The sequence below is a fragment of the Euleptes europaea genome, chromosome 12, assembly GCF_029931775.1.
Source record: "Euleptes europaea isolate rEulEur1 chromosome 12, rEulEur1.hap1, whole genome shotgun sequence".
In the NCBI taxonomy this organism is placed as follows: Eukaryota; Metazoa; Chordata; class Lepidosauria; order Squamata; family Sphaerodactylidae; genus Euleptes; species Euleptes europaea.
Genome location: NC_079323.1, coordinates 26,457,565 through 26,483,206, shown reverse-complemented (window position 1 = coordinate 26,483,206; position 25,642 = coordinate 26,457,565). Strand labels below are relative to the sequence as shown.

Sequence of the window (25,642 nt, the reverse complement as noted above, 5' to 3'; positions counted from 1 at the left end):
AAGAATGTTGTTACCCAAGCAATGTTTTCAAAGAAGGAAAGTCGGTAATTTTGACATCAGAATTATATACCTCGATTCTGAGTTATCAAGGTAGACCTGGCTAAATCATTTCATACAATAAAAGTGTGAGCAGTGTCCTCTCATAGTTACCAATGAGTAAAAATGTGCAGCTTGTGCCCATGAGATCATCCTATCTCTCCCCACGCAGCACCCCATCATCCCATCACAAGCTTCTCACCTGCAAAGTCAAGATGCTGTGCAGCATGGCATAATGCTGCTAAGGAAGTCTGAAAATGGACTTGTAGTGCACAAGTACCTAGCGCAGAGATTCTCAAACTTTTTGAGTCATGGAGCACTTTTCAGGAGAGAAATTCATCATGGAGCACTAATTCTGACCTGACACCTAAAACTGAATGACAGTAGTATTTTTCTTTCCAATCTCTTCATGGAGCACTAGGACATGTTTCGCAGAGCACCATGGAGCGCAGTTTGGGAACCTCTGACCTAGAGTATTGTATGAACAGTCTAAACATACATATTTAAAACCAGTCTGACAAATCTCTGCTAACATTCCCATATTTAAATACTTTACTTCATACACCTTTAAAAAAACACTGCTGGTTGCTTTTCATTTATGTTTTCCTTTTTTTAAAAAAAGCATGTAGGGTTGCTAATTCCTGTATGAGAAATTCCTGGTGATTTGAGGGTAGTGCATGGGGAGGGCACAGATTGGAGAGGGGAGGGAGCTCAACAGGGATTTGAGACACCATAGAGCCCACCCTCTGAAGCTGCCATTTCCTTTGGAGGAACTAATCTCTCTTGTCTGGAGATCAGTTGTAATTCTGGGAGAACTCCAGGCTCCACCTAGAAGTTAGCAAACTTAAGTATTGGTTATGATGTGTTTTAATTTATTACATGCAACCTTTCATATTTTAACACAGATAGAACAGTGACATTGGTGTACATGCCCCATTTATGGGAATTCAGCACAGCATAATTTTATTATATTCTTATGGCACTGAGTACATTATGAGGGCCTTAATAAAACCAAGCTATTTTGACTGGAATTATTAATGCAATTTGGTTCTTGTGGGTTATCCGGGCTGTGGTTACACCGCCAGGATAACCCACAAGAACCAATGAACACTGACCGTGAAAGCCTTCGACAATAAATTAATGCAATTGTTCAGGAGTTATATCCCAGAGACAACTCTGAACCCAATGAGTTTCAAGGTTTTGAACACTCTTCTTGACTCCTGCAGTGGAAGAAAGTAACTGGTTTATACTAATGTTAATTTTATGGACTTCTTTGGAATTATCCAAATTAAAATTAGATAGCCACATTCATATAGTACCGTCCAGTTAATTGTAACTCTTTTCCCCCTGTGATAAGGAGGAATGCACATATATCCACACTCCTATCAGTTGAGAATTATTTCCAGAATGTTATGCCCAAACAGGCTCCTTGTAAACACAGATTATTTCCACTGCTGTGAGAGGCAGTAGCAAACTCTCAGTTGCAACATTCAAGCCATGTTATTACCCATACACAATATAAAACATAAAAAATGGTACCCTCAAGTTCATATACAGAGCTGATGCTTTTGAACAAATTCTAATAAAATAGAAATAAGCTAAATAAGTGTGCAGGAGTTTTAAAAAGATAGTTTGCTCGAAATCCCACATTGCTCATGAAGCATTATTTTTACAATGCAATGGTCCACCTACTTCATACCATATTTCAGAGCACTTTTACATATGAAAAAGTAATTGCAGTAGTAACTTGCATGGGCAGCACCAGGAGAAAACCCACCTTGAATCTTTATAAACCCGTTATATCAGGAGAGTAGGACTGCTGATAAAGGGGTATGTATAAACTATAAATAATTTCATGGGTTTACCCCTGTCTAATTTCTCTTTTTTAAAAATGTATGTTTTATGGCATTACAGAGTAGGTGGTAGGTGAGTGAAAACAGAAAGGCAGGGATTCATCAGCTTCCAGGCTTACCTCAAATTCTGCATGTTTATGTACATCTTCAGCTCTTTGCCTGTTCAAAATAAACTCTGCCTCATTTGCAACACGCACTATGTGGTCTTTCATTGCATGGCACAATAATCTGGAGAGAGAAAATCAAACTAAATTCAGTATTGATATGTGCTATGAAAAAACCTCTCATATACTGAATTCATCATAAACTACATTTCTTACCATCAACAGAAAAATAAGAATTTTAGAATAAAATTGTTCTGCAAAACCAGACAAAATCTACCAAAAGAAATTGTATATTAAGTTCACTGAAGTATCAGATCCCATAATTAAGCAGCAGTTGTTTATAAGCAAGTGTTTTATTTGGCATCTGTTTGTCCTGAGAAAGCAGACACACTGGCCTGGATCCAGCAATGTACACGAAGAAACATAAAATTCACTTAGTGCGGTTCTGCTTGTGCAAGATCTTGTGCAACACCTAGTGCTTCCCTCCCTCTACATTTATAGTGCCTAGAAATTGGTTCTACAAGATCTTGCACAAGCGGAAGTGGCTACCATGGTCCTTTTTTCTTGTGCTCCTACTCTCTAGCACAAGCAGAAACTCTGCAGTGGATCCAACCCACAATGTTAATTTTTAAAATCATCATTAGTTGTTATCTATCATTACTTAAAGACAATTTTGAATTGTTCTAACTTTAAAAAGTCTGCTAAAATCAGAATTGATGATATCACCTCTTCTCCACCGCTTCAGTCTCTCTTAGAAAACAAAACAAAGCTCATAGGCTCTTTGGATGAAACCTAATACTTAAAACGGGCTTAAAAGCCTGATCCAGCTGAAAACCATCAATGTGTTATCACAGCCTTTAACAAAAGCAGATTTAAGGCAGTGATGAGTGCTTTAAAAATCCTGCCTTTGTATTTTTGCTTCAATGACAAAGATCGCTGGAAAATATTGTCGAAGGCTTTCACGGTCAGAGTTCTTGTAGGTTATCCGGGCTGTGTAACCGTGGTCTTGGAATTTTCTTTCCTGACGTTTCGCCAGCAACTGTGGCAGGCATCTTCAGAGTAGTAACACTGAAGGACAGTGTCTCTCAGTGTCAAGGGTGTAGGAAGAGTCGCTGGAAAACTTTCTCAGCCAAGGGAAGAGTCAGGCTCTTTCCTAGAAGCTTCAACCTTTATTTTATAATGTGTCCTTGTGTAGTAATGTTGGTTGCAGCTATACTGCCATACAAACTACTGCTCAGTGACTTGCCCTTTAGTAAGAGCTGGCCCAGTAGGGTTGCCAACCTCCCAGGTGGTGGTTGGAGATCTCCGGCTATTACAACTGATCTCCAGCCAACAGAGATCAGTTCACCTGGAGAAAATGGACGCTTTGGCAATTGGACTCTATGGCATTGAAGTCCCTCCCCTCTCCAAATCCCGCCTTCCTCAGGCTCTGCCCCCCAAATCTCCAGGTATTTCCCAACCTGGAGCTGGCAACTCTATGGCCCAGGTATATTGTGACCCAAGCAGCGGTACTCCAAGAGGTCTTTGAATGTCACAAAGGATGCAGCCATGCAACTATCAAATTGGATGTTCTTGGATGTTCTTAAAATATTTCTTCCTCTAACGAACAGGTGCCTTGCTTATGTAGTCACTCCACTTTGCCTTCCATTGTCACCTACTTATTATCTTTTTAAAGATGACATTGAAGGAGAATTCAGAAAGGCGAAGTACATGCTACACAGAAACACAAAGCCTGACAGCTGCTTCTATTCTGAAGGAAAACAGTTTCACAGGGGCCCCATTTCAAGCAGCTCAAGAAGGAGGAGGAGCCGAGGCCCAAGGGATACCCATGTGTTCCAAATCCGCCTCTCAAGCTCTTTCGTCTAATGTTTGAGCATGTTGAAATCTGAGATAAAAGGGGGAGGGGGAGCAGCTGGAGGGCTGACTTCAAGAATAAGATTAGCCAATAGGGAAAAGGCTAAGCCACTTTCTCCCCTGCAGTGCTTCCTGCATCAAAATGAGCCCCCCCACCCCGCCATCAGCTTCAGAAAAAATAGCCATCAGAACTTTCTTAAATGTGTTCCCATGTAAGTAGGGATGCTGTCAAATTTCTCATCTCGTCTGGTTTGACTTGAAAACTCCAATTTTAATTTTGCTTCCTGTGTGTGAATCAAATTCATGTATCTTTATTGTTATGCCATTTTATCCTGTAAAACATTTCCTGTAAAATGCATGCATCTTTCAATGTTATTTGTATTTTTTATGATGTAGAAAGGACATAAAAGGAACAAATGAATTGGGAATACTAGCAATGAAAATAAAAAAGACTTCCATTATATGAAAAAAGAGATACCAAGTGGGGAAAACTCTACAGCCCTACACGTAGCATGCAATATACTTCCAACGTACAGGATGGAAAACTGAAATTTTCTAATTTAAAGATCCTTGGCAGCTAAGAACCATCCCTGGACAACAATCTGTGTTGTGGCTTGGGTTAAATACACCAGGGAATATGACTGACATATCAATTGGTTGGAGTAACTTTTAATGTTTTGTAAAACACCGATCTTTTTCAAAGACTTCTGCTAACATATTTGCTTGCAATGCCTATCTAAAACCTCAGCACTGCCAGTGTAAAGTCAAATTTTGTCATATACTGTCACAATAACTGTGGCACATAATTGTATTTATCTGCATGAGCAATGACTCTTAGGAACCAGCTGACAATTCTTTCCAATGCATATTACATATTTACCTAAAGTTTTAGTTTTAAAATATACATTTTCATCATTTTTCCATTAAGTATTACAACATTGTTCGAAAGCAGACAGTATTAAATCAAAGATGAAGACATAGAAAAGAAAAACACACACACCAAGCAATTAAGGAAGAATATCTGGATGAAATGTAAGAAATAATTCTGATAGCCAGGTGCAAAGAACCACAAAAAAAAAAAAAAAACCTCTATAATCTCAGTAGCAGAAAAGAGCAAGAGTCCAGTAGCACCTTAAAGACTAACAAAAATATTTTCTGGCAGGGTATGAGCTTTCGTGAGCCTCAGCTCACTTCTTCAGATACCTGCTGTGGCTCACAAAAGCTCATACCCTGCCAGAAAATATTTTTGTTAGTCTTTAAGGTGCTACTGGACTCTTGCTCTTTTCTACTACTGCAGACAGACTAACATGACTACCCACTGTGAATTATCTATAATCTCAGTGGGGGTTTAGACCTTTTCTTTCTTGACCCGCACCCCCGAGTCCCATCCTGGCTTTTATGCCTGGACAAGCTGTGAGGGGGGGGGGGGTGGAATCAGATATGGCACTTGTTCACAGGAAAAAAGTCCAATTTTTTACAGAGCTAACATACCTCTCATTGGAACTTACAGTCCAATCCTGGAGGGGGGGGCAGTTCAACGGTGGCTGGGAGAGGCGCATCTATGCCACAGCGGATTCCCGTCCGCAAAATGAAAAATAAAACTTACCCCAAAATCCCCCATTGAAATCAATGGGGCTATGCCATAAAAAAAAATGGCATAGCCACGCTGCGGGAAGGGGTGTCCCTGGGGTGGAAGGGGTTAGAAAGCTGCCTAAAGGCACTTCCGCCCCCAGGAATGTCACGGGAACGCCTCCCAGAATTCCAGCGCGGGGACTAGTTGGCAGCTAAGCCCTGCGTCTCTGCGTTGCGTCCCAGCGTGGCCGTGCATGCCAGCTGTGACAGCATCAGGGCTCCTTATCCTGGGTTAAATGGGCCCGAAGGGTCATGCCAGCTCCTAAGGCACTTCAGCCCTCCCTTCCCCCTTTAGGATCACAGCCTTAAGCACATAAACTGCAATTTTTATCTTGGCACTGAGCTTATTCCCACATCATGGTCAGCCTGGTTACTACCATTCAAATTTAGAAATCTCAATTGAATCTGAAGTCAATGTTGCATTACATAGGCCTGAATCCAAAAAGCAATGCAGTTCTAATGAATTCTGAACCTGTGTTTTTACACATACACACACATATACACAATATTGTATGGCAAGCTTTTACAGGAAGTGAGCGGAGATGATGTGTAACATGGGAATCTGCCATTTAAAGGAATTCTAAAAAAATCCACTGAATATCTTAAATTCTTTGGCACACATGATATGAATTCACACAAAAGGAAAAATGAATCATTCTGAAAAGCATGCTGCCAGATTTTTAAAATCCATTGTATATTCAGTTTTCAATCCTTGTCACCATTAAAACAACAGAAATCCAACAATGAATTGTGCAAATCCAATTCACAAATTCTATTGCATTGCTCTTCACATTTTAAAATTCAATCATAATTGCACAGTAATTATATGCAATTTTACATTCCATTAACCTTGCTTTGTTTTAATTATAAAGCTCCTTTGTTAGATTCCTTTAAATGATCCAGTTTATAATTTCAGGCTGTTCAAGGGAGCACTTTAATTCTACTGCACATTCATCAACTGTTTATGTCCTGTTAATTGTTGACAACAGCACAATTGCATTCTCCAGCTATGATTGATGAGCTGCATTCAAAACTTTTGCTATTAAGTAGAATAAATATTTATAACAATTTCCTCTTTGCCAATCAGAAGGACGAAATCAAAAACTGAGGAAATAAAAGCTGGAGCATTGAGCTCATGCTCTGATACACATTTTAACATACACACACACACACACACATATATATATATATATATATAAAGCAAATGAACAAATTATATATATATATATATATATATATATATATATATATATATATATATATATATATAAAAAGAAAAAAATGTGTTCATTTGCTTTACATTCACTGCAGCAAAGGAAGCAATATTTTGGACTGATCAACAGACAGTCCGCTAAAAGCAGGTCACAAAATTGCAATGCGTCCAGTGTTTACAGTACAGCATGATACATACCACATACCTGTTTTCAAAACAAACAACAACAACAAAACAACCCTGAGGCAAAAGCAAATCATGCAAAAGTCTGCTGAAAACGTCAGAAGCCCTGGTGACTTTCTGGGATGTAACGGGGATAGAGACTTTTTTGTGTGGTCTGCTTGCTTAGCTGGTGCATATCCTGTTATGTCCAAATATTCCAAGCAATGTGTGGACCTCTGTGTAGTTGTTAACCTTTGCCACAGAGATTATATTAAATTCACATCAGTTTTCAGCTGCTTCCACATAAGCAGTTTATCAGCACAGATGCCATTTGGTACAACCTGGTCTTCCCCCTACCAATTACTGCCATGAAACTTACAAAAAAAAAAAGTTATATAAATTTACACCCTCAAAGAAAGATTAAAACCTGCATATTTTCCTCTCCACATACTGTGCAATATATTCCACCTGAAGTTCACAATGGTAAGTGGAGATCTTTTCTGAACACAGGTCGTTTCAGTCTTATATTATCAACAAAAACTAGACATGATCATATCATACATTCTAATAGTCTACTGTAGCTCCATCTGTGAATACTTAAATCCATAGATTGGAGCCACAAAGACAGAAACAAATTTCTCTGCAAACTTTGGGAACCCTCCAGGTTTGCACAACCCCCCCCCCTAAAACTTTAAAAATTGGAAAGGGGTTTAAATACTCCCCAAACAAGAGCATTGTCTGTGCAAGCGCAAAGAGCTAATACAACGGTCAGGAAGCCAGGTGGGTGGGGGAGTCACTGCCACTGCTGAGGCAGTGGAGTCACTGCTACTACTGTTGAGACTGTGAAACAGCTGAGCAGGGGAGCCGCCACCACTGCAACTGAGGTAGCAAAGCAGCCACAGCTGTTGAGGTGGCCAAGTGAGCTGCTAGCACTATTAAAGCGGTCAGCTGGGCAGGAGAACCAGCACTACTGCTGTTGAGGTGGTGAAACAGCCAGGTAGGCAGCAAAGCTGTTGGGCAGGAGGTTTGGTAGACAGGAGAAGGAGGAAGGAAGGAGGTGCGCAGAGCAGCACCAAGAAGGAACAGTGGCAGACCAACATTTTGGGGGCCCTGAAGCTCGAACTGTTATGGGGGCCCCTTCGCAACCAGCAACAATAGGGCAACATCCAACAAGGTCCAAAGGGCCTTGCTGCCCTTGCAAGGACCTCGGGGCCCAAATGGTGGAGAACAGGGTGGTGGGTGGAGCCCTTGAAAATGGGCCATACAGTGATGAAATAAAACCATAGAACTATTAAGCCGTGCACCAACAAAGGATTTTAGGATCCCGCTGCCGAAATGTAGGCTGTGAATAGATTCTGGCGAGCTCAGTGAGCCATTACAGCTGGGGGTTAGAGAGCTGCAAACCACCGAGAAAATTCTGAAATTTGACCAATTACAGGGACATTTTGAGGCCATATGGAATGGGTATTGGTGCATACTCTAAGGTCAATATTAAGTACTTCAACTCATTGGCTTATGATTCTATCACTTTAAAAACTCCATCAATTTTGTTGAGAAATTCACCCATTAAAAAAAGTTGCTTCAGGGGGCCTCTCTGGGATTAGGGGCCCTGAAGCTTCAGCTTCATTAGTTTCACAGTAGATCCGCCTCTGAGAAGGAAGGGATGGCAGGCAGAGCTACAAGGAAGAAGGAGTAGTAGTGGGCAGAGATCAGGCTGAGGAGAGAGGGTGCAGTGGGAGGGCAAGGGGGAGGTAGGGACCAGTATTGGGGGTTAGGGGGGAGAAGGAGACAGTGTGGATGGAATAAGATGGGAGGAGGAGGTGGCAGTAAGAAGAAAGGATAGAGAAATGTGACTGGGGGTATCAGAAGTCAGAGGACAAAGCAGGGACCAGTGAGGGATTTTTTGTGTGTGAGTTTGTCATGGCTAATCGCTTGTTAGTATATCTAATTCACAACCCAGGCAAATTTGAGGATACTTAAACGAGATTGGAGCCCTGAATAGATATGACAAATCTTTCTGCAAACCTGAAAAATATCCCAGGTTTGTAGAAAAATCTGAAATCTTAAAAAAATACATTGGGGATTTAAAAAACCCCAAATGTTAAATGGGCACCTATAGTTTAAGAAATAGATGCTTTCAGTGGCCAGTTTTGGCCTTTGAGAGAGTCCTCAATGGGGCCGATCCTGGGAGCAACCGTCAGACAACTTGATACTTCAATGTATCAAGAGAAATAATACATGTATATTTAATGTGTGTCTACTATTTACATAGCACACTATTGGATTAGCAAATTTTAAGTATCCCAAAAAGTGTATGCAAAAGGCAATAGATGTCACAAGCATCAACGATAAAATTACTATTATTAGTTGGGTTTCTACATGCTACTGAATCAAAGGCAAAAATAATGGGATTCAATAGCATCCAAGTCTTAACTATTTTTCACAAAAACAGTTTTCATGAAGTCAATTTTGTGTTAAAAGTATTTCAAATTAGCAAAAGGAATTACGGCAAAAATAGTGCTCCTTCATTAACTGCACAAATATACATTATTATACTCTGAACATTGTATTTGAAAGCAGATGGAGTGACAGATGGATTTGCAGATTGGGTTTCTTAGATTCTATCTGTAAAAAAATGTCTTGCTGCTCAAGTAAAAAGGTAGCTCAATTTCAGGAAAAACTCAAATTTGCATAGGTGACTTCAGGTAATAAATGTTAAATTCAACATTTTATGTAGTAACAAATGTTTCTCAAAATATCTCTGTTCTAAAACTGTTCAACTGAAACACTTTTTCCCTCAAGTGTTCCTCCAGAGCAGATGGCGAAAGTATCATCACCCAATGGAATTAGATACCAAACAACTACTTGTCCAAAATCTTTAAAATTAATTACCTTCCTTCATTGATGAGCTCAATAAAAGCAAGTCCTGCATTCTTCTGAATAGAATTCTGCCATTCCTAAAGAGGAAGAAGAAAACACTGTTTTAAAAGTAAAAATTGTTTTTGAAAGCATGCCTGTATTTAACTTTGATATATAAAGGTGATTTCCACAACGTATGGCTTTCTCAGGCTACCATATACTCAGTCTTATGAAATCACCATTCTTCTATGTGATTAACACTGCATAAATATATACCAAAATATTAAAGCTAAGCTGCAATTTAAAGTTTAATATATGGTCTGCTTTAGTAAAAGGTTGTTAACACAAGACTTGAAACATGGAAACAGCTTGAAACCAGTTCCTAAGCTAAACAGTGAATTTACAGATATTTTGCAAATCAAAAAGCTTTACTGGACAATTACGGTATAACAGTTACGGGCTAAGTTCTAAACAAGATAAAATTCTACTGTGCACTCACAGTTTTATGCCAATCTCCACTACTGCATAATGAACATCCAAAGCCATTTCCCCAGAATTATAGGAATAATCTGCCATCATCTTAAACATGATCTCAAGCAGGCACAACAAATGACTATTCTGTTGCTTATCTAGTTTTCACTACATATTTTAAAATATGTTTCATGCTGCATCCAACTACCATTTGCAATTTCCTTAGGGAAACTGTGGAAAACTAGTTGTAAATTGGCTTCTGAATATGTTTTAATTTTTCAGAATAACCATGCCTGGAAAGACAACACCAGCTGAGAGTGCAGAAGGCATATGTTCAAAATAAATAAAACAATAAGAAATAGTATTTCAGAAGATTCTTCATTTCCCCATGTTCATCATTAAAGCTGAAATGTATTTACTACATTTACATCTCTCCGTTGCTCCATCTTAGAACTTCAGGCAGTGTGCATAGGATCCCAGCAAATTTCCCATCCAGGCACTGGCCTATCCCAAGGATGCTATGTCATCTGCCTTTACATCCCACCCCAGTACATCCCCCAAAAAATTTGGGAGGGGGGCAATTTTAAAGGACAGTTGTCTGCATTACAATGCTGAAATACACATTCAATGCGAGGTATGTAGAACTTGATTCAGTAGGTTTCCATCTGGAAACATCCACTGTTCTGCCACGGACTGGTATCCTTTATTAAGGAGCCCCCAAACACAGATATCTGCTTCCTCTGGTCATTGTATGGAGTAGCAATCATTTCATATTGTTATTTGTTTCCAGTACTGTTGATATACCCCCTTCTAAAGTGAGTGGTGTAGGGGGCATGTTTTCCCTGACTGCTGAAGAAATATCCAGAGGCAAATATGAATAGTTCTGTGTCAGGCAGGGTGAAAGTATGGTAAATTGGATTTCTTACTGGTAATGTCTCACTCAGGGTCTTGAAACAGAAGACAGAAGTACCACTTTGATTATTTTCTTACAGGTTGTACCCACTTACTTTCACTCTTGGTGCCAGTGAAACAGTGCCATTCTTCATTGTGTAATGTAGAATGCAAGCAAAGTTAATGTCAGATTTGCAATAATGTAAATTGAGAGAGAAAAATAAGAGGTCTAGTGTAATGAATGCTGCTGTCTAAAACGCAATGAAGCATACATGCTGGTGGCAGTATTGCAGTGGTATTCTCTTTTCTTATGGTGGGGCACAAAAGTAGTCAAGCTGGTATTCCTAACAATTAATTAGGACGTTGCTCTCCCTTAATCCCTATGTCCACCTACAGGTGGGACGTGCTGTTTGCTGCTGACTCTACCTGCTACAGATTATCCATCTATGACCTCCTGACATGTTAGTAATAACAGCAGAATGCCAAGAAACACATACATATCCTTCTCAGAAGAAGTAGATGTTTTGTTGCTCTCATGGTTGTACCCAGGTCCTTTGACAGAGTGATTGGTGGGACTGGGACGTAAGATGTGAAAGGTTAAGAACCACTGGGTTAAAGGACATCTGTGAGTGAGGAGAGCACATTTCTCACAGTTGCAGGCAGGGCTGATTTGCCCAGGGGGCAAAAGGGGGAATCCACGCCCACCACCATTAAGGATCACTGCCAGGCCTGTGATGTCTTCTCTAAACACCAGAAGAATCACTGCCTCCCCTTATAAAGAAAAGCTCCCAGACTGAAAAAGTTACCTTCACAGAAGCTCAGTCAGCTGACTCTCTGCTGCACAGAGCTAACCCTGCTATGCCTACACCACTGACAGTGTGACCTCTGGACAGCTCCAAGCCACTCTCAGGCACAGCCCCCCCCCCTGCATTTATGATGCTAATGGGAATCAGACTGTCCCTTGAAAAGCACGTGGTCCTTTTTTGCTCAATCCCCCTTTCCAAACAGAACCAACAGTTGGTCTACCAAGCTGGAGGGTTCTCTAGGGTTTGTACTTCCAGCCAACATATTTGCAGTGCATAAGCATGCTTGCCTCATTTCCTATAAAACTAAATGCAGGGTGGGGGAGAAAATTCTGCTCTGAACTCTTCCTTAGAGGAAAGGGGGGGATTAAAAAACAACATCTTGTGTCATGGGAATATGTAGAAAATACCTGTCATGTAGCATTTTTTAAAAAAGCTTTGCAATGTAGCTGAAATCAACTGGAAAAAACAGTCGCGGCACACCAAATAAATTACCATGTGTATTTTCTTCTTAATAAAACACAACTGGCATAGCATCCCGTTCAAGGCAATCACCTATTTAGCATATATCACATACTGCATGCTGCAATTTTGTGCCTTGTTTTAGCACCAGGCCTTAAATTCAAAATCATTCTAAGCACTGCTTGGCAAGTTCTACTTTTTATTCATTTATTTACTTTGTCCATACTCCCTTTCTCCCCAATGGGAACCCAAAGAGGCTTATATCATTCTCCTCTCCTGCATTTTATCCTCACAACAACTTCTGAGCTTCAGAATATGTGACTGGCTCAAGGTCACCCAGTGAGCTTTCATGGCAGAGTGGGGATTTGAACCAGGGTCTCCCAGATCCAACACTACACCATGCTGGCTTTCATACTAGTATAAAGTTGCTGAAAAGCAGCATCAGAAAACATTATGATAAATGTTGCTTATTAATATCTTCGGTTCCTGACCTGGATGGCCCAGGCAAGCCCAATCTTGTCAGATCTCAGACGCTATGATGGCACTTTACACTCACACAATATCTTTAGTGTCCATTCTGATATTCCTAAAAATATTCCTTCTTTTGAAGGTTTTGTACAAAATAAAACACAGGCAGAAGAATTAGCTGCATCAATTCTATCACTGTCAATGTGTCAGTGTAATTTCTTTTTGTGTGTTCCAAAAAGAGAATTGCAGTTTTGATAATCTTATTACACTAGCATTTTGTGTTTCAGAGACAACACGAACTGGTTTAAACACAAACTACCTGATACCAGTTACACAGTTAATTCATATTTATGTATTGAAAAATGAAAGCCTCTTCTGAGCCCCCCCCCCGGGGATTGCCTTAGCTGCCCTTACACCACAATCTAACTCCCCCATGTCACCATCCTAGTCATTCATCAATTTCTGACATCCTTCCCTACCCAATCTTGTCTACGCATTGTAAAGTTCAAGCCCTCCAGACAGGGACTGCGTCATCTCAGCATTCAACAAAGTATCAAGTGCACTGACAAAAAAAAAAAATGTTATGTATAAGGTTAGAAAAAAGCTACAGCTTCATTTGGCAGCTTTCCCATTCTCATGCGTGCCTTCAATGTACACAAAAAGGAAAGGCAGGGAATAAACGGCTGCGGGAATGGACATCATCAACCCATCACTTCTCCACAACACCCCTCACCAATCCTGGCTTGGAGGCAGAGTTCCCTCTTCAGGATGGGAACAGCAGTTGTGGAGGGCGGAGGAGGGAAAATGTGTGATGTATGGCACCACTGCTGAACAGATATCATTGTACACACCTGTTCAGTTCGTGTACTCCCTAACAACTGTTTGCAAAATTAACCACAAGGCAGAAGAAATTGCCATGTGCAGATTCTACAAATAAAAACTGGAGTCCAAGAATCTCGGTACATTTTTAAAATCCAATCAGCAACACCATCATTAATTCCAACAATTTTATTTTAATTCTTTTTCCACTGTAAAACTGAAATCCCATTTAAATTCATGTTCCTGTAGATTACACAGAATTTTAATTTCGTTTTAAGTTAGATTTTAATAACCATGGTTAACATGCTAATTCTCTCATTCTTTTAACTTACTTCAGTCATAATCTTACTGTCGTTACAGTTCAATTTAACAAACTTCATTGTTTCCGTTTCTTGAATATATCTAGGAAAGAGTTTGGCAATCAATTTTGTAAAAAGTATAATGCGGTCCGAGAATAATGGACTACTAAATATATTCAGAAATGGGGACTTATTGAAAAACAGGAACTTGAAGTTAAGCTATTAGTAGACACTGATCCAAACGTGACTCTAACAGTTGCAAAATTTATGTCTATGGCATTATACTCCTAAATTTTAAACTGTACATTTTTGTATATCTAAAATTTTAATGACGTTTTATGAAAGCTGTAAACGTAATTCCTATATTGGAGCTTGTATATTTAATTATTATGTTGTCTAATAGTGTACCTTTCCCCTATGCTCATGACTGATTGGTGTACGAGCATTAAATAAACGAACAAAGCAATCAATTTTGAAGTGGCCAATCTTAGTGGTTATTTTTCAATAGTGGGAACAGGTTTAATAGTTTCTCTGACCTCCATCAAATTATCTAGTTCAGGTCTAATAAAGCTACAAAATGAGTGGCTTAGCAGGAAAACCAGGACCTACAAATTCAAAGCCAACGACTGTGGTGCAGGAAAGGTGTACCTTGCTTTATGCTACTAACACAGGCAAGTGGACACAATGTTGGTGGAAACTCTGGCACTGAATCATTTCTAGTAAGGTGGGCTCATCACTTGGTGAGCACCATCTACTCGCTCACCTCTGTTCAGCTATGTTGTTGGCCCTTGCTTTCTAGTGCTGGCCACTGACTGGAGAGCCAGCGTGGTGTAGTGGTTAAGAGCAGTGGTTTGGAGTGGTGGAGTCTGATCTGGAGAACTGGGTTTGATTCTCCACTCCTCTACATGAGCAGCGGAGGCTAATCTGGTGAACTGGATTCGTTTCCTCACTCCTATACACAAAGCCAGCTGGGTGACCTCGGGCAAGTCATGCTCTCTCAGCCTCACCTACCTCACAGGGTGTCTGTTGTGGAAAGGGGAAGGGAAGGTGATTGTAAGCCGGTTTGATTCTGCTTTAAGTGGTAGAGAAAGTCGGCATATAAAAACCAACTCTTCTTCATGATCTGCAATGTCGCCACGTCTACCCTGAGATGATCTGGTTTTGGACAAACTGGCCATGCAACAGACCTCTCCTACCCACACTGGCTTTTGGATGTTTCTTCCATTTGTGCCCAAAGCTGTATTTTACAACTCTCCCCACCATCCCACAGAGCACTCAAGCCACGCTTTCTTCCTTATGCAGCTTACTTCTTCCTTATGCTCAGCACTTATAGCTGAATCACTTTTAATCATAGCTATGTGGGAGCTGCCTTCTCTTAGAGCCCCTTCCACTATTCTGCAACAATGAAGGAAGAATGTACAGATGCGCTATTAGCATCTTACTTCTTTAGATATGTTACCAGATAACTTGAGACAGGGTAGTTTAGAAAGAATCTGAGATGGTATGAAGACATGGTTAAAGAGACAAAGACGCAATATCCCTATGATGTGTTGCTACCCAGTATAAGGTAGAATGGTCTGCACAGTAGGACCCAGAATTCCCTCATGGGAATCTTAGGAACTTGAAAGTTTTCTTACCATGAAAAATATGAACCTGAAATTTTTAAAAAAATGTTTATATACTGAACTGCAATGATATCTAGATTGGAGTCCAGTAGCACCTTAGAGACCAACAAGATTTTTAGAGAGCTTTTGAGAGTCAAAGCTCCCTTTTCAGACACCTGATGAAGGGCGTTTTGACTCTTGAAAGCTCATACTTTGAAAATCCTGTTGGTCTCTAACATGCTACTGGACTCAAAACTAGCTGTTCTACTGCAGACCAACACAGCTACCCTCTGAAACTATATCCAATGATATCTGTTTACAGTAAGTCTTATCCCTTGAAGATCCTTCCTCTAACACACATATGAGACTGCCCTACATTACTGGTTCATCATCTAACTGCCAACAATAATCCAGGGTCTTAGGCAGACTACTTTAACTAGGCATTATTTATTAAATTCATTTTTTTCACACGCTCCCTCAAAAGAGCTCAGGGTGGCATACACTTTTCTCTCTCCCCCATTTTATCCTCACAATAACCTTGTGAGGCAGATTAAGCTAAAACAGAGTGACTGGCCCAACCTCACCTAGCAAACTTCATGGCAGAGTGGGGATTCGAACCTGGGTTTCCCCAGATCGTAGTTCAACAATCTTATCAATTATACACTATATTCTAATCCAGTGATAATCAGTGGCTCAGAAGCCACATATGGCTCTTTGACATGCCACCTGTGAGTCTTCTGGGCACTGCTTCAATGGGGCACCTGCCCTATGTTCCTAGAAAGTTAGTGAGGCCATTGTCCAGTGGGGCCTTTGGATGACAGATGGCTCCCACCTTGAAACTGCTGCTGCAGCAGGGACTGGAGGACAGGTAAGCTGTGAGCCTCCCTGAGCTGCAGGTCTCATGCCAGAGATGGAAGTAAAGGGCTTGCCCTGTCCAGCAACCTCCCTACCTTCTGTATACTTTGAACCCAGGCAGCTTATGGCCCTTTCTTCCAACTGAGAGGACCCACAGAGCCTCTTATGATTTTTGGGAGACATGTTTATTTTGAACTGTTAACTTTCCTCTCAGTTACAAGATGTTCTCAGGATAGCGAGTGTAAAGGCTTTGGATTTGTTGCCGCAAAATGAATTTTGTGGTGAGCAAGAGTAACAGGAAGATCACTAAGGTTGGAATTGTCTGTAAACAACAAAAAAGATTTATTTACAGATTGGTTTTAAAGAATCACCCCAAAAATATCCAGGTATTTCCTAACCCAGAGCTGGCAACTCTATCTCTTGCCCATGACACAGCTGCTCACAGCGAACAAGCAGGCTGCAGGGAAGAGAGAGTAAAACCACCACCACGTCAGCCACCCAGGAAAAGAGCAATGTGGCCACAGTGGGGTGGTGGTACTTTTACTCCCTTCTTTCTCTACGACCAGCTTTCTCTCCTCCAGGGGCCTTGATAATCTCAATTGCCGGAGCTGCTGTGCCTCATACTGAGGCAAGGAAGAGAAGCAAGCCCTCCCTTTCACTCTGAATACCAAAAATTCAGCAGCGGTGAAGAGAGACAATCCTACATGGCGAAGAATTAAAAAGTAATTTTAAAAATTATAGTTATGTATCTGATGTTAAAAGTTATATCTTATAGTATTGTATATGCTGGGGTGGCACACCAGCCATATAGTTGTATGGGTCTTTTGGTTGACAGTAATTGCAAATGTAGCTCTCTGTAAGCCACAGAGTACCACTGCTCTTACCACTATACCACATCAGCTCTTCCACGGAGATTAAATTTGGGTCTTTATGCACACAAAGGATTGTTCTGCCACTAAGCCAGGTGGAGTAGCTTTTTCACTACTACTACAAAAATTAAACCAAACCCCAAAATAATGTGGGACAAAATAGGTTGTAAACTTCGTATATGGGACGTTTGTCTGCATGCACATAAATGGGAACCAGTCTTATAAAATATTCCCTGGATTAGCATGCCACAATGCTTTGGTGAGCTGACATAGGTACCAAAGCATGGTTAAATGCTTAGATCACCACCTGCTACCTAGGTGATAAATCCTTAGGCTAGGAGGATATTTGAGCTCTTAAAATAATTAAACAAAATCTGTATTTGGGGTATCATATACCCTATAATCTCCAGGATGCAAGCTGTATGCATTGTTCTCCCCTCCTCCCAAACAAAGTCCTTCCCTTTGTGTAATAATATTCTTGAAATTTGGCTTAGGAATTCAGAAGCTCTTCCACATAAACTCCTGCCTCACTGGTTGGATTACATTCATTGGTTTGGTGAATTGTGTATGGCCCTCACTAAATTCTCCTGCTTGTGTTATCAAAGTGCACTTCGCTACCAGGGACTATGTATTAAAACCGTACCAACTATCTTGAATTCAGTTGCCAGTAGGAAGACCATCCATATTATTGATCCCATGTCTGGACATGAACCATTTTTGAGACATTTTTCCACAATGCAATATTTATGTTCACTTTTCACTGATAGCAAAGATTATTTATATGAAAGATACTAACATTGTTTAAGCATTTTTTAAAGTTTCATAATTCAGAACACAGTTTGTCCTCCCTGTGTGCTTTATCATCAATATCATCATATCATCAATAGCATCATCTGATGAAATTAACAACTTAGATGTAAAAGGAGTTCTGTTATGTTCTCCTCCCTACAAGAGTCTCACTGGGATTCTTATCTGTTAACTATAAAGATTATTTTTTCCTAGTTATAAGACAAATCCCTTTTCATCAGTCCCAAAGCAATGCCTCTAGGATGATCTCATACATTCACTATATAACTTCTGAAAGTAAACACGTTCTTAAGGAAAGGTGATATGGACAGGATACCCTCTTTCAGAAATGGCCTTTTATTTAAAAGCCTTCATTAAAAATCTCAAGATTATATCACCATAACGGGCAAGTCCCCTTTGGTTAATCAAAAGAGTAAGTCAAATGCTCCTGGGGAAAATAGTTTTAAAAAAAATTAAGCTTGATAACTATTACGTGTGCTTTGGAATTTTAATTCAAGAAACCAATTCACTGACACTGCATATTAAACATCTATTTTATATTGAGATTCCTATTTGCAATTTAAGAAAAACAGAAATCACTGTCAGCAGATAGGGTACAGTAAAATGAAACTGATTTTAAAGGCTTTATATGTTATATAAAGGTGAAGACTCACATGAGTCAACATAATTCAGTTTCTGAACATATCAATATTCTGAAGAGGGAACTTTATAACAATCTGGAAATAGTTAGAAGCTATTGTAGTTCTTAAAGACAAGAAAGGAAATATTGCTGAAAACCAAATCTGCTCTGTATCAAAGAAGTGATTATACTAAAAAAGAAAATCAAACTTTTAAGGAAAGCTTCATGGTTTATTTGAGAAATCTGCTTTATTATAAAGCAACATCCCAGCTGTGACATATAAAAATATGCTATAAGGAACAAAGAGTAGTTAATAAAGGACAGATCTTGTCAAAAACAATGTCTTAATCCCACTCCATCACCTCCCCCATCCCTGAACACTAACTTCATTCAAATGCATTGACCATGTCATTATTTATTATGATTTTTCTATTAAAATGTGCTGGAGCCACGTAAATAGATAAAAATTAATCTAATTTAGGCTCAGATTTATATTTGTAAAATGTAGAGAGTTATCAGAAATGTTGTAATGCTATTAAAAAGGGACAAGACCAACCAAAATGCAAAGTAACAACATCTAATCAATGCCAAATACTGCAGAATCCCTATAGGAGTTCCCATAAAGCTTGAAACATATTTTTTTTTTTTACAAAAACTGAATTCCTCTGGGGAAACAGACTTAATTGCATATCCTTCAGAGTCTAAAAACCTGCCCATATGAACTGAATTATCCATGACATGTACCTTCAGACGTTTGTAATGTGATATTTCATGTAAATTTAGACCATACCTTGGACATGAGCCGCTGGCAATGTTAAGTTTATTCAGGAGCTCGGATAAGAAAAAAATTCTGACATCCTTGCTAATCTGTAGTCGTTAACATGGAATTTCCAACATAAAGAGCATAAAAGCATCTAATTTGCTGTAGCAAATGAAAGGAAAACAAACTTTGCATTTCCCTTTCCTTTTCCAGTGTCTACTGTTACCCTAGTTTATGCAAACAAAATCTTTTCAAAAGCTTTCTCAAATCATCTATCTTTTTGAAGATACACACTTCAAATTCCTACAACAGACTGGAAAATGTAATTAATTTTGAGACACACAATCAAAACTGGTCATATTTCAAGCAATGCTTAACTCCTGTGTCACAAAATGCATGAAAACTCCCAACAATAGCTATTGGAAAGGGATATTATAATACTCAAGGTAATAATGGATACTAAAATATTTTAGAGAAATATCAGCTGTGTTACAGGAACATACTCATCCGGATTTGATTCAAAGCTACACGTATCTTTGTAGCTTTTACATCCATTCAGATTGTTTGTGTGTTAAGCGACATCAAGTTGCTTCCGACTCATAGTGACCCTATGAATTAATTACCTCCAGCCTATCATTGACAACCTTGCTCAGGTCAATCCATCTCAAGTTGGGTCTTCCTCTTTCCCTACTGCCTTCAACTTTTCCTAGTGTTATTGTCTTTTCCAGTGACTCCTAACTTCTCATAATGTAACCAAAGTACAATAGCCTCAGTTTAGTCGTTTTAATTTCTAGGGAGATTTCAGGCTTGATTTGATCAATAAATCACTTGTCTTTTTGGTGGTCCATGGTATCTATAAAACTCTCCTCCAACAACACACTTTAAATGAATCAACTTTCTTTCACTCATATTAGAAACAAGTATTCTTGGCCCTGCACTGACATAAAGGATTTCCTTCAGTCGAATTGGACTTCCCTGACTGTCCCCTCGCCATTGCACTCCAAAATATCCACAAAATGCTGATCGGGGGTGGGGGAGAGGGGATGGGAGAAATTACACGTCTGCAGCTGGAGGGGAAATTGATACCTCCTCCAATTTAAGAAGGCTATGAGCCAACCAAAAGTAAGCACTACTTGAGTCACCCAAGAGAATGGGGTAGGGAGAATGGGGGATGCATCAGGCTGCAAACTGGAGCCTGAAGTGATGGCAGTAAACCAGGCCTTCAGCATCTGAAGGCCAGATGTACTGCCAATAGGTATTAATGGGCAATAGACATGACTTCTGAAGGCCAGATCTACCTCCCTTTATTTAGAGCTCCCCTCCCCAAGCTGGTCACTGGCACATTTGCCCTTTAAACTCTAAAGGAACATTATTTTATGGGTGGTAGATATGGTCTCCTCATTGAAAATAATGGCCCTTTTAATGTTTAAAGTGCAGGTGTGCTGCTGAGCAGCTGGGGATCGTTCCCATCTCCCTAACTGCTCCAGCCTCCCCAACAGGATTCCCAATTCTGATATTATTGGAATCTAGAAACGTGTTGGGGAGGCAAGAGCAGTATCAGATATTGCCAATCCCATCCCTGAAATGTTGGGCACCTTATCAAGTCAGCAATATCTGACTGCAGACCCCTAACAGAGACACAAAATATAAATACAATTAAGGACATCAATGAAATCACAGGAAAAAAAACCACAATCCAATGATGGCTTCTTATAAACTACTGCCAAAGCGGGTCTATGGTTTGGAGAGACAGTTTGAGAATGTTCTTGGGGAGATATTTTGTTGTTTTTATGCTTGTGAATTTTAGATTGTTACTTGGTATGATGTGTTACGGATTCCGTGGACTGCCAAAAAAACAAATCAGTGAGTTATAGATAAAATCAAGCCTGAACTGACCCTAGAAGCTAAAATGACTAAACTGAGGCTATCGTATTTTGGTCACGTCATGAGATGACAAGAGTCACTGGAAAAGACAGTCATGCTAGGAAAAGTTGAGGGCAGCAGGAAAAGAGGAAGACCCAACAAGAGATGGATTGACTCCATAAAGGAAGCCACAGCCTTCAATTTACAAGATCTGAAAGATAGAACATTTTGGAGGACTTTCATTCATAGGGTCGCCATGATAGGACATTTTGGAGGACTTTCATTCATAGGGTTGCCATGAGTCGGAAGCGACTTGACGGCACTTAACACACACACACATGATGTGAAAAGGAACACGGCATATGGTGCATAGCAGAAATCACAACCTGAGACAATTAACAGTATGGTGGATATTACAGATTGGGATGGATGGATGAGGGGAGAGCCACATACCCACTATGAAGAGTACAATGAGATAAGATGGTGGGTTGTAAAGTATTGGGACTAATATATGTAGAAGCCAAGGAAGCACTTAGGATTTGGGTGTTAGTGGGTAGGAATCTGGTATCTGGAGATTGTATCCTGGCTTCTATAATTAATGTATTTTATGTATTTGTTGTAGTATTTTTGCATTTATGACATTTGGATTTTAAAAAATATATTGTTAATCTTCACCCCTCAGGCGAGGGTGTAATTCAAATAAAATCACAGTATACTGATTAACATAGCAATAATTAACAATACCACATTCACTAAATGTTAGACTATTGAAGGAGATGGTAAAGTTGGTAAAAACAAAAATATTTCTGATTCTTCCAGTAAGTGGAATATGGTATGCTGCCTTATCCCTCTTTACTGCATTAAGTTTCTGAAATGGCAAAGGCAATTAGAAGAGAAAGCCCATGAGAGTCTCCTAAAATATCACACTTGGAGTGTTTAAAGTGTCAAGTCCAGAATCTAAAACACTGAAAGCCAGTTTTTTTGTTTTTTTTTATAAAGTCAATGTTATTTTTGTTAACTTACAAACAAAACTTCTGTTTTCACGTTTGGGAGGGGACAGTAACGGGGAAAGTGAATTAGTTATCAAACCACCTAACTATACCTTTAAAAATATAACACAAACATAATGTAGCTGTATTGTTGCATAGCTTCACTGTGATATCTAAAAGGGGGAAAAAGCAGAGGAGCTTAAATTTCTCACTCTTCCCCTCAATCAATATTTGAGGCCAGTTACATCTCTAGAGCCCTTAATGGCAGGAATTCCTGGAGCCAGCAAATGAGTAATGTTAAACCTATGATTAGATGATGAGGCCATCAAAACACACTAGACCCTAATGCTGCACTCCACTTTATCCTTGTAAACTGCAGTTAAAGCGAAGGGCACAGTAGAAGGTATTTTGAAGTTCTTCTGCCCTAAGAAAAATGCAGTGGCTTTAATGGATGTTTCCGAATTCATCTTGAACCCAGGACTTAACCATTAGGTAACAGTATTTTCTAAGTAGGCTTCAGGAGTTTTTATAGCTCAACCCCATAGCAAGGATTCCTGCCAAGGACCTGTTTTCTTTAGGCTTTCCCTTGCCAATATCCAGTCTGTGTAACAACAACAAAAAGACCTAATTATTTCCTTGTGGGATCCCAATTGAAGAAATGCAGCCTGCAGACCAGCACACAGCAGGTAAGTCAAGAAAATACCCAAAACTAATTGTAATTAATACTGGCTTTCAACTACTAACTGTTTAAACTAGTTTGTGTCTACAAACTGTTATTAGAAAGTAAAAGGAAAACCAGAGTTCAGCCTACAGAGAAATTAAGACAAAATATGCAATTAAGAGTAATACTTTATATTGACAAGAAACCTCTTAGTCTGTGAAAACTGTTCTGAGGAATATATCTTCATTACAAAAAAAGGGTAATAGAAAAACAGATACTAAACTAATATTATTTTATTTATTATTTATTGTTCATATTTGCAGAAGTAAATATGTTTAATGGTTTATCCTTAAATATTTTACAAAATTCAGATTAATTATCAATTTACTACGGCAACAGCATCTCACACCCAGATTTCTGATCCTAATGTCCCCTTATTCTGGGTATTGTATGCCCACCCTACAATATACATTTATCACCTTTAACTAAACATCCTCCTGCCACCTTTCCTGGTTTTCTAGGTTGTTCACCAAGGTTGTGGCAGTCTACTGTAGCTCACGTTAAGTTATGAATCTCATACATTGTCAGATGTTGCAGCTTGCAAAGTATTGTGTTTTTACCGATGGGGGGAGAGGGAGAAACATACTAGAAGAAACATAATACTCAACAGCCCCTTAGCAAGATTTTAAAAGGCTGAATTAAAAATCGTTAAAGGGTTTTAGTTCACCCGGTTACTAATTCGGTTTATTAACTTTTTAACAATTGTAAATGACACAGGTTTTAAGCCTATATACCCCAAGAACAGCAAATGTTGGTATATGTAAAAGATTATTTGCATTTCAATGTGCCAGACCAGTAGTTGCATTTAATATACAGTAATAATTAGTAACCACTTAAGTAACCAACAAACAAATGAAAATGCATTATTGCTAAATCTAGGACTCATCTTACCTGTGAACAAAGCAGCATAACAAGTTCAACTACTGAAGTGCTTGACTTCATGCAGACTAGGCCTGTAACAAAACAACCACAGAAAAAGAAACACAAACATTAATTCTGTTGAACTCTCAAAAGCAGCAACAATAAAGCGGAATCATTTCAAAAATAAAGAACTATTTAGAGTGAATTCAAATTCTCAAGGAGGCTTGACATTTTTGAGTCCTATAAGGGTAATATAAAAGATCCTAGCTAATAATCCTTAGTAAAATTGTGTATGAGTTTTGAATCAGAAAAAAGAGGTACAAAATTGCACTAGAGGGATGAGAAAACAAAAGGACGGTGAACATCTGTAATTTTTATAATGAGACACAATACAAATATCGTAATTATATAATGATATAATGACGAGCTATGCAATAAAGTGCATTGGGGCTTCATATCAAGTGTGCAAGCACAGAATTGCAGCCCAGGGCTCTGTTTTTCTAGATCACACGTGCTTAATACATTCACTGAGAATCAGGATACATTCAATATGTTTAAATTATGTTTTTGGACAATGCTGTTAAAAGGAATATTCAGTTTAAGTAGCTTTCTGCTAAATTATAACGTACGGTCGGGGGGAGAACAATGGAAAGGCATGGTAAAAATAGCTTGCATGCATGTTCCTGGCTGCTAATGAAAATCTCCCAAGAATGATTAAAAAAGAGGCAATACAACTTCCAAAGTGTGACATTCTTCCCAGGTGTGGTTGACTAGGTCTCTTTTGGAGTGTTGGGTTTCTTACTATGAGGTAAACTTCACATTCTGTGCTTTGACCATTAAAAGACATAATGTTCCATACTAAGACTTTTCTAATAATCAGGGAGTCTTGGACTAGATGGGTACCAAAGTTCTGCTTTTTCACAGAGAGGAAATAGTTGAATTATTTGAAGATACGTACCCCCTATATTATGGAGAAGGGGAAAAATAATTGTCAGACTTTACCAGTGAATAAGGTGTCTAAAGCTGTGAACGTACTAAGATTCAGCTAGCACGAGAACAGCATAATTATTTTGGGGAAACACTCATTCTGAGGAACAATGCATCAACATGTACCTTACCTTCAGATACACATTCCTGGTTACTACTGGCTACTTCTGTGGCTGACTGACGTATGTAAAGGGCAATAGAACTCCCTCAGTCTAACATTCCATTCCCTATAATGGCTTCTGCTATGCTCAAGAGCTGTTCCCAGCATAAGGTAAATCATTTTATAACTTTTCTATTAATCACAATGTCTTGGGCTACATGTGTACACAATTTCAACTTTAGGGCTAGTGGAAATATATCTAGGGTATATTCCGTGATCCAAATTTTTGGGAGAGGTACAAATAGTGCACTTTTATGTGGTAATTAGAATGTCTTGGATTGTGCATCTGCCTCATTTCAGGGTTCTATTAATACGCAATAATCTTAGTTTTGATACTCCATGGGAGAGCCAGTCAGTGAGGTTCATGCACACATGCATACATGACTCAGCAAATTCCAAGATTTCATTATGACAGATATATTATCGCAGTAGAGATAATACACCAAGCCTTTTTGATAGACTGCTAAAATCTAGAAAGCCCTAAATATTTTCCCACAGTTATATTCAATTTCTGCTCCAAATGTATGAACACTTTCTATTTCTAGCAGGCAGGAAAGTCACTTGCCCTGTACCCTACCAGTAATCAAGGCGATAGTGCAAGTATTTTAAATTGACATTTTT

The 25,642-nt window shown here is 39.2% G+C and overlaps 1 protein-coding gene across 3 annotated transcripts in view; it reads right to left on the bottom strand.

The window, feature by feature from the left end:
- Positions 1-25,642, bottom strand: part of NBEA (neurobeachin) — a 433,179-nt gene that overhangs the window by 244,569 nt on the left and 162,968 nt on the right. For all 3 annotated transcript variants that reach the window (XM_056858518.1, XM_056858519.1, XM_056858520.1), the window contains 3 exons: positions 23,905-23,966; positions 9,747-9,811; positions 2,009-2,117 (listed from right to left, as the gene is read on the bottom strand). In XM_056858518.1, the coding sequence (XP_056714496.1) occupies positions 2,009-2,117; positions 9,747-9,811; positions 23,905-23,966 (236 nt within the window). The remainder of the gene's footprint in view (positions 1-2,008; positions 2,118-9,746; positions 9,812-23,904; positions 23,967-25,642) is intronic.